The sequence below is a fragment of the Myxocyprinus asiaticus genome, chromosome 13, assembly GCF_019703515.2.
Source record: "Myxocyprinus asiaticus isolate MX2 ecotype Aquarium Trade chromosome 13, UBuf_Myxa_2, whole genome shotgun sequence".
In the NCBI taxonomy this organism is placed as follows: domain Eukaryota; kingdom Metazoa; phylum Chordata; class Actinopteri; order Cypriniformes; family Catostomidae; genus Myxocyprinus; species Myxocyprinus asiaticus.
In genome coordinates, this window is record NC_059356.1 from 49,489,949 (window position 1) to 49,499,033 (window position 9,085).

A 9,085-nucleotide genomic window follows, 5' to 3' on the forward strand; every position below is an offset into this window, starting at 1 on the left:
AATTTGATCCGCATCCGGGAGGGGGATGAACGGAAAACGGCCTTCTCTACACACACTGGCCTCTATGAATATCAGGTCTTACAAGCCTTCGTGAATGACATTTTCCGTGACATTATTGGCAAGTGGGTTCTAGTCTACATCGATAACATCCTTATATTCTCGTCTTCCCTTGATGAACACATTCAACATGTCAGAGTGGTACTCAACTATCTTATTCAACATCAGCTTTATGCTCCCCTGAGGGGGTTGCCATGGACTCTTCCAAAGTACAAGTGGTACTGCAGTGGCCCTTCCCAGTGTCTATTAAGGAACTACAATGCTTCCTCAGCTTTGCCAACTTCTACCGACATTTCACTCACCTCTCTGCTCCGTGGTAAAGCCCAAAATTTAAATTGGACACCTTCCGCCCGTCAAGCCTTTGATTTCAAGCGTTTCTTCACCACTGCCCCTATTCTCCATCATCCTGATCCCTCTCGACCCTTCGTGCTAGAAGTAGATGCTTCTGACTCAGAAGTAGGTGCAGTACTCTCCCAGCGACAAGGATCTCCCACTAAATTCCATCCCTGTGCATTCTACTCACGCAAGTTATCTTCGGCTGAGAGAAACTATGATGTCGGCAATCGAGAACTCTTGGCCATGAAAACGGCTTTCGACGAGTGAAGACACTGGCTAGAGAGAGCTCGCCATCCATTTCTGGTGATTACGGATCATTGTAACCTAGAATATATTCAATCAGCCAAGCGCCTAAATCCTCGCCAAGCCCGATGGTCTCTTCTCCAGATTTGATTTCACCATCACCTTTCGACCTGGGTCTAAGAACACCAAGGCCGACGCTGTGTCCCGCATTTATGATTCCTCCAGTGACAACAACCCTGTGACTTCCATCATCCCACCTACTCTCATTGTTGCTCCCGTACAGTGGGATATCATGGCTGATATTACCCAAGCTCAGAACCAAGAACCCACTCCCGCTGGCTGCCCTCCTGACAAAGTCTTTGTCCCCAGTTCCTTACGGAACAGGGTTCTTCAGTGGGTTCATGACTCGGCCTGCTCGGGACATCCAGGCCCTCAAGCTACATGCAGGTTAGTGCAAAACCGGTTTTGGTGGGAAAACCTTGCCACTGAAGTAACTGACTATGTTAAGAACTGCAATGTGTGTGCCACCACTAAATCTCTTCGACAGCTCCCGTCTGGTCTCCTTCAGCCTCTTCCTGCCCCTCGACGTCCTTGGTTCCATATCGCAGTGGACTTTGTCACAGATCTACCCAACTCGCTGGGTTTTACTACCATCCTAACCGTGGTGGATCGATTCTCTAAAGCCTGTAGATTCATCCCTCTGCCCAAACTTCCTTCATCCATGGAATGTGCAGAGAGCCTGTTTCATTATGTCTTCCACCTTTATGGCCGTCCTGAGGACATTGTCTCCTACCGTGGTCCCCAGTTCACCTCCCGAGTCTGGTCCGCATTCTTCAAATTACTCAACGTCAACGTGAGTCTAACTTCTGGTTATCACCCTCAATCTAATGGTCAAGTCGAATAGCTAAACCAAGACCTGGGTAAATTCCTCCGAGCCTACTGTCAAGTCAACCAACACGACTTGAACCGTTTCCTACCCTGGGCTGAATATGCTCAGAACTCTGTTCAAACCTGCCACCGGAACCACACCGTTCAAATGCATCTTAGGAATACAACCACCACTCTTTCCCTGGTCCGGGGAACCTTCTGATGTTCCCACTGTCGATGACTGGATGCAACGCAGCGAGGCTGTCTGGGACCAAGCTCATGTCCACCTACTACATGCCATTCGTCGACAAAGTGAACAAGCCAATCTCCATTGCCGCCCAGGTCCCAACTGTGCTCCTGGACAATGGGTCTGGCTATCAACCCGAGATCTTTGTCTACGACTCCTGTGCATGTCCCAGGAAGGTTGGCCCTTTCAAAATTCTCCATCAAATTAATCCTGTATCATTTAAACTTCAGCTCCCTGCTAACTACCGTATTTACCCTACATTTCATGTGTCCCTGCTCAAACCTGCAGCACCTCCGAGAGAGGAAGGTTCTCAAGACCCTCAGAGACCCCTTCCATTCCTCACTGATGGAGAAGAAGCCTTTTGGGTACACAAGCTCCTGGACTCTCAACGCTGGCGTAGGACACTTCAATATTTGGTGGACTGGGAAGGCTACTGTCCCGAGGAACGTTCCTGGACTAATTCTGAGGACATTCTGGACCCTAATCTCATCACTGAGTTTACCGCAATTTCCCTCATCGACCCGCTCACAGAGGTCGAGGTATACCCCGACGTAGACAATCTCCTCACGTCAGGAGCCGTTCACAGGTTTGCAGGACTCTGTTACACCCGCAGCGCCTGCCATCTCCCCCGAATGCCGCCAGAGGTTTAACATTTCACGAACTACATTTCCCATAATCCTCCAGTCAGACTGATTACTTTTCCACCTGTATAACCCTGTCTATTTAAGTTCCCAGTTTCCACACATTCAACGCGAAGTCTTGTTTGCCTAGTCTACAATTCTGAGCATTATTACTATCATTGATCACCCTGTGTTTGACTCCTGCCTGTTCTCCGAATTCCCCAGCCTTCTTGTGAGTGTTTTGGATTTACTGCCTGTTTATTGGATTACCCCTCTGCCTATCGGACTTACTTTGTTTGCCTTTCTGGACTGCCTATCTGTGTACCGATCCATTGCCTGCCTTTGTTTTTGCTCTTTGTTTTGTTACTTTGTTTTTATTATTTATTTGCCTTATTAAACTGCACATGGATATTAACACTACTGCCCTGGCGTCTTCGCTACAGAAGACTTTGCCAAACCTAGATCCAGCAGCTTTTCAACAGTTACACGAGCTTGTTTCAGCGCAAGCAGCCATGACTTATCAGACAATCTGTTTGGAATGACCCTACTTCATGGACTGTGCTCCCTTCGAAGTGCCCTGCGAAGGCTTGATCAGTGGCAGTTAGAACACAGCCAGACACGCTGAACGTTGGAAGGGGAGGGTCATTCGAAGAAGCATTTGATTGGACAGAAAGTCTGAAGTGCAGATTGAGTCATGAAAATGTTTGATCCGTATTGGAAGAGACAGAGTGCAGATTTTAAATGCTTATATCTTCTGGAAATGAATTTTGTCAACTAGCATATATCTCTATTAGACCTTAAAGTTAATAGATATAGACAAAAAGCAGCAAAACTTTCATTCTGATTTCACAGGATCTGTAAGTACCACATTTATTTAGTTCTTATCAGCAGCATCATTTTCAAATAAGAGCAGGTAAAGAGACATTAGAAGGCCATATACTACATCTAAGAAAACGTCAACCATATTTTTTTACACCCATCGCTGCCTGAAAGAACTGTTCAAAACATTTATATTGATTTCTGTTTGTATTTGTAGCTGTGATGTTCCCCAGTGTAAAACTTTTGTTTTCTGCAGTGACTCCTTTCAAAAAGCCTACTGTTAGGAAAACACGGAGCAAAGGACTTCCCCCTTTAAGTAAGTCTTTGGATAGATAAACATGAAGTTATGAACAGTATATGGAAATTATGGGCTGTTTTATTGCTTACAAAACAGATGTACCGAATTTAACCTAACATGTCACGTGTGTTCTGTGTTTTACATTTTTATATTTCACAGTGAGGATTGTTGTGCTGGGGACGAATGCTTCAGAAAACAGTCGAGTGGGAAACTTCCTGTTAGGAAGAGCAGCGTTTGAGACTGAAGAACCTCCAGATGTTGTAGAGAGAGTTGGAGGAAAACACATGACTGTCATCAACACTCCAAACATCTCACTCCATCAGATGACACAGAGAGTGAGAGAGTGTGTGTATCTGTCTGCTCCAGGACCTCATGTGATCCTTCTGGTACTGAAACATGATCAGTGTTCAAGAGAAGAGAAAGAGTGTGTGGAGATGCTGCTCAACTCTTTCTCTCACAGTGTTTTTCAACACACCATGATGATCACCACACAAGAGTCACACACTCAAGTCAATGACATTATACAGGAAATCATTGATAAATGCAACAACAGACACTTCAGACTGGAGAGAAACAGCACTCCTGCTCAACTGATAGAGAAATGTGAAGAGATTGTACACAGTAATGGAGGACAACATCTGATCTGTACTGAATATGAAAGTTCACAGTATTTCACAATGGAACAACAGGACAGAGAAAGAGGTGAGTGTGAACATATTTTTGTTTTAATTTTATTTATTTGTAATTAGGGGTTCAAGTGCTTAGTGCTGAAACCCTATTGTAATTGATAAGATTTTTAGGGGTTCAGGTGCTCAGCACTGAAACCCAATTGTAATTGTTAAAATTTTTATTATTATTATTATTATTATTAGGGGTTCAAGTGCTTAGCACTGAAACCCTATTGTAATTGTTAAGATTTTTATTATTATTATTATTATTATTGTTATTCCGCCATAAAACTGATCGGGCAGAGCAAACTGTAAGGCCTAGAGACTTGAAACTTGGTCAGATTGTAGTAGTATTGCTCGCTACTTAGAAACATGGACTTGGCCAAATCGGTCGATAGGGGGCGCTACAGCTATCAAAAACGTGAAACTGCTCATAACTCCTAGACCATTTGTCATAGACTCAAGTGCTTTGAACCATTGGAATTTTCATAAAACCTACTTTTGCGAACTAGTCCTAGGTTTTTTGTCCGATCGGGACCAAACCAGTGCCAAACGATTCTATGGAGTCTCAATATCAAAAGTTATCAAAAAAAGTTTGAACTTTTGACTCGAGCTAGCTACAGTATGCGAAAACATCGGAAGTAGGAGTAGCCAATTTTACGTAAATGACTATAACTCTTGAAGGAAATTAGATATCTTCACCAAATTTGGCATGCTTATGTAAGAGGTCAATCTTTGGTCGGCCAGAAAAGTTGGCGCGGTTTTGCCACATGTTGGCACTATAATACCAAAAAAAACATGAAATTGGCTGTAACTATGAAACTGTTAATCCTATTGACTTCAAAATTTGCATACATTGTCTTTGTCTCAGCTGCCATCATTATCTATATGGACATTCACGTATGTTGAAAAACATAACCGCCATCGGCCAATCAAATTTCAGCAGCTATTACACAAGGTTAACAATGACCGATCGGAACGAAACTTTGTGGACCCATTTGACTCTTGGTCTGAGAGGGTTGTGCAAAGTTTAAAAAAAAAATGAACCGAACGAAATGAGATATTTTCACCAAACTCGGTACACATGTGAATGAGCTCAGTCTGAGGTCACATTAAAAAAAAATGCAGAGTTTGGCTACTTGGTGGCACTATAACAGGAAAAAAACATGAAAACACCCTTTGGTAGCTATAACAGTGTCATTTAGAAAATGGGCGTGGTCAAGTGTACAAATAAGCCCATAATTCCTAAACAAAAACTCAGAATTTCACGAAATTAGCTGAGCACATGCGACATATGATTCTAAACAAGCATACAGACATTTTTTGGAGATCGGACCATAGGTGGCGCTATGAGCTTTAAAAACCAAGTATTTCCTTAGTAAATTGCCTGTATTGGCTGTAAATGGTCTGTTCCATCTATGATCTAGGTGGTTACATGCTTGCTAAATAAAACATAATACCTTTTTACGCATGTGCTTAAAGGCCTTAAACCGCTTGAACCCCATTAATTGCTACTCGCAGCTATATTTATAATTATTTTTGTTTCACTATGCCATTTAAACTATTTGTTTCAAAAGAGCTGTTTAGGTTTTAGTCCATAAACCAGGAAGAGAATTCACTATGGGTTCCCTCAGGAATTTTCTATGTGTTTTTATAAAGGCAGTTTGGGATAAATAAGGTCTGTGGTAAACATTAGTTGACGATACTTAAACATTTTTTAAATTACACACACTCATTCCCCAAAAGCGAATTTTATAGGGGCTATGTTTATGTTGTTAATAAGTTGTTAGATAAGAATGTTTGGGTTATGAATATGTGCAGTTTATGTTGTAGAAAAAAATGTCCAAGTATCGTCAAGTAATGTTTACCACAGATCTTATTTTAAAAACCCCATTATTAGTCCCCCGGGTTCGCCTAAAAATTGACGTCATGGCTGAACAACTCTATAGCAACACTTACTGTACAGTTAGGGATGGGACGATATGGTTATCTCATAATTCGGTTCGATATACGAAATGAGGTTCACAATTCGATATAATTTTGATTTGATATAATAAATGACAAAGTGACATTTTTCAACAAACAAAAAGAAAAATGTTTGAGCAAAATGCACATAATAATTTCTCATCAAAATAAAACAAAACAATATAAATCTGTTATTGTATAATGCAATAATGCTGTTAAGGTTATTCATGAAAGTTATTGAATGGTAATATCTGTTTGCATGCACATGCAGTTTCTATGAAGACATAAGCTAGAACACTGGTTCCTAATCTTTTTACCTTGAAACTCCTTTTACTTGTCAAAGTCTATTCATGAGTATAATGATGGATAAAAATAATATGATTATAATACAATGACTTTTTAAAATGCACATTCCCTGACATGCTGCAGGATTTTGCAACCACAAAAGACATGATACTTAAAAATTTAGAGCAGTTGACAGTTCTACAGGTATATTGTTTTGGTGATTATTGAAGCAGAGTTTTGCAGCCGCTTAATATTCTCATTATAAAGCGTGAACATGCCAACAAGGTATGCAAGTTTTAAAAGGCTTTTGCAGAATTGCAGTGTGTTATGATGTTGCCGAAATTCCGTTAATTCTTAAGATCCAAAGCTCACAAGCACTTGGCCATGCGATAGTCAGCACACCTCCATTTAAAGCAGAATACGTTTGGTGCATTTCATCCTGACGCACTTCTTTAGTGAATTTTATGGTATTAAGACATTCTTTAAGTCTAAATTATTAATTACATTATTCATTTTCATAAAAAAAGACATTATGTTATCTTCACTTAACTTGGAAGACAGACTCGTACTCAAATGCTTTCACACATTCAGCAAAAATAGAGACAATACACACAAGAACCAATGTGCGCAAATCACCTCTGCCTTTTCTCCTGCCTTGTTTAAAACAAAGACGTCTCAGTTTCAAATGGGGGAAACGATGAATTAACACTAATATTTTGGTCAGTCCCTCACACAACACTATCGAATGGCTTCAGAAGAATTGATATATCAGGCACAAGAGATGAGGATGACTTGTGTGATGCTTTTGGAACTTGGACAGCCACTATCACCATCCTCTCATCTCTTATCCTCTCATCAATTCTCCTCTCATATCTCATCCTCTCATCTCTTATCCTCTCATCAATTCTCCTCTCATATCTCATCCTCTCATCTCTTATCCTCTCATCAATTCTCCTCTCATATCTCATCCTCTCATCTCTTATCCTCTCATCAATTCTCCTCTCATATCTCATCCTCTCATCTCTTATCCTCTCATCAAGTCTCCTCTCATATCTCATCCTCTCATCTCTTATCCTCTCATCCTCTAATCTGTAATCTCATCCTCTCTTCTCATCTCTCATCCTCTCATCTCGCATCCTCTCATCTTCTCATAATCTCATCCTCTGATCTCTGATCTTTCATCCTCTCATCTCTCGTCTTGTCACTGACATGTGGTACCCGTTACTTTTCTCAGCGTTGGCCAGGATGAGCAAATCACAATTTTTATTATTACTGGAAGTTTCCTGGAGTTTAAAAATGCATTTATAGATACTGCTGAGGCAGATTAACATTCAAAGGTATGAATTATTATTTTAAATAACTATCCAGTGTAAATGTCTCTATTGAGAGAAAACGTTCTGCTGTTTAAATGCAGATGAATGTAGGATTCGGTTTGCTCCTGCAGCAGTATCACTTTTTATTTATTTATATTTCCTTCTGTTTTTGTGTGGTTTGAAAGTGTAGAAACAACATTAATATGTTTTATGTATTTATGCAATACAGAAAGTAAACACAAAATAACACAATAATGTTGGCATTGTGACAAATGTTCATTCATTCATATTCTTTTTCAGTGAAGTGCAACTTTTCATTCAGTTATAGTAGTATTTTTAAATAAAACTTTTTACGAGATGAATGAAGATGAAAGAAAATGCTGTTAATCTTGTATATTTTGATCACTTTCGATTAGGGGTTTTTGTTGTTTCAAAGGGGGTGTGACCAAATACATTTGAGAATCACTGTAGGACAGTATACTGTGTCATGACAGTTTGATAAACTCCATGTGAATCAGTCTGTTAGATGCATCTGTTGTAGTGCAGGATTGCTACTTTTTTAAGTGTAACTTTTAGCTTAGCTGAACTCATTTTTTGGTTGAGTAGTTTGTATCTTAGCTAGCTGCATTTTTGAGTATCTTTCCCAACACTGTCAACAGTTTCACACAAACAGTCCTGCATTCTGAGGATTGCATTGAAAAACTAAAACTCACAGAAGCAACAGTTTGAACATTAAAACCAAATAAATTAAACTGATAAACACCTTCAGATCTCCATCAATCGTCACTGGATCTCTCTGAAGAAGTTTCATTCATTGTTGTCAGTTCAGTGTTGTTCAGAGTGAATTATCTGATGTATTTCAGAGTTTGTCCTGGTGAAAGTTACTGTCAGTCCTGATGAGAATGAACAATGTTGATGTTTTAATCTTTAATTTTAACCTGATTCAACATGAGATGTAAGACTGAAGTCAAAAATTAAAGCAACACTTCATAATCTTAATAATCTTCATTCTTAATAATCGGATGTATGCTTACAGTATTATGTAATAAACATTATTTTTATGATGTGTTTATTGTTTAATACAGAGTGACTGAATTTTAGTTAGTATTCTGATTCAATTCTGCTTTGCTTGAGACACACATCTTCAAAAAGGCTTAAAGAAAGTGAATGACTAATGAACAGAGTGGTGGTGGTGTAGTGGGCTAAAGCACATAACTGGTAATCAGAAGGTTGTTGGTTCAATCCCCACAGCCATCACCATTGTGTCCTTGAGCAAGGCACTTAACTCCAGGTTGCTCCAGGGGGATTATCCCTGTAATAAGTGCACTGTAAGTCACTTTGGATAAAAGCATCTGCCAAATGCATAA

The 9,085-nt window shown here is 40.0% G+C and overlaps 1 protein-coding gene across 1 annotated transcript; it reads left to right on the top strand.

The window, feature by feature from the left end:
• Positions 1-3,087: 3,087 nt before the first annotated feature.
• Positions 3,088-6,408, top strand: LOC127451014 (GTPase IMAP family member 6-like). Its single transcript, XM_051715487.1, has 3 exons — positions 3,088-3,505; positions 3,647-4,189; positions 6,392-6,408. The coding sequence occupies exons 1-3, from the start codon at positions 3,412-3,414 to the stop codon at positions 6,406-6,408; spliced, it is 654 nt and encodes a 217-aa protein (XP_051571447.1). The 5' UTR covers positions 3,088-3,411.
• Positions 6,409-9,085: the final 2,677 nt, after the last annotated feature.

Bases quoted from the DNA above. Each gene is read 5' to 3' on its own strand.
- LOC127451014 (XM_051715487.1), top strand. From the start codon at position 3,412: ATGTTCCCCAGTGTAAAACTTTTGTTTTCTGCAGTGACTCCTTTCAAA. The intron at 3,506-3,646 runs GTAAGTCTTTGG...TATATTTCACAG, and splicing joins CAAAGGACTTCCCCCTTTAA to TGAGGATTGTTGTGCTGGGG.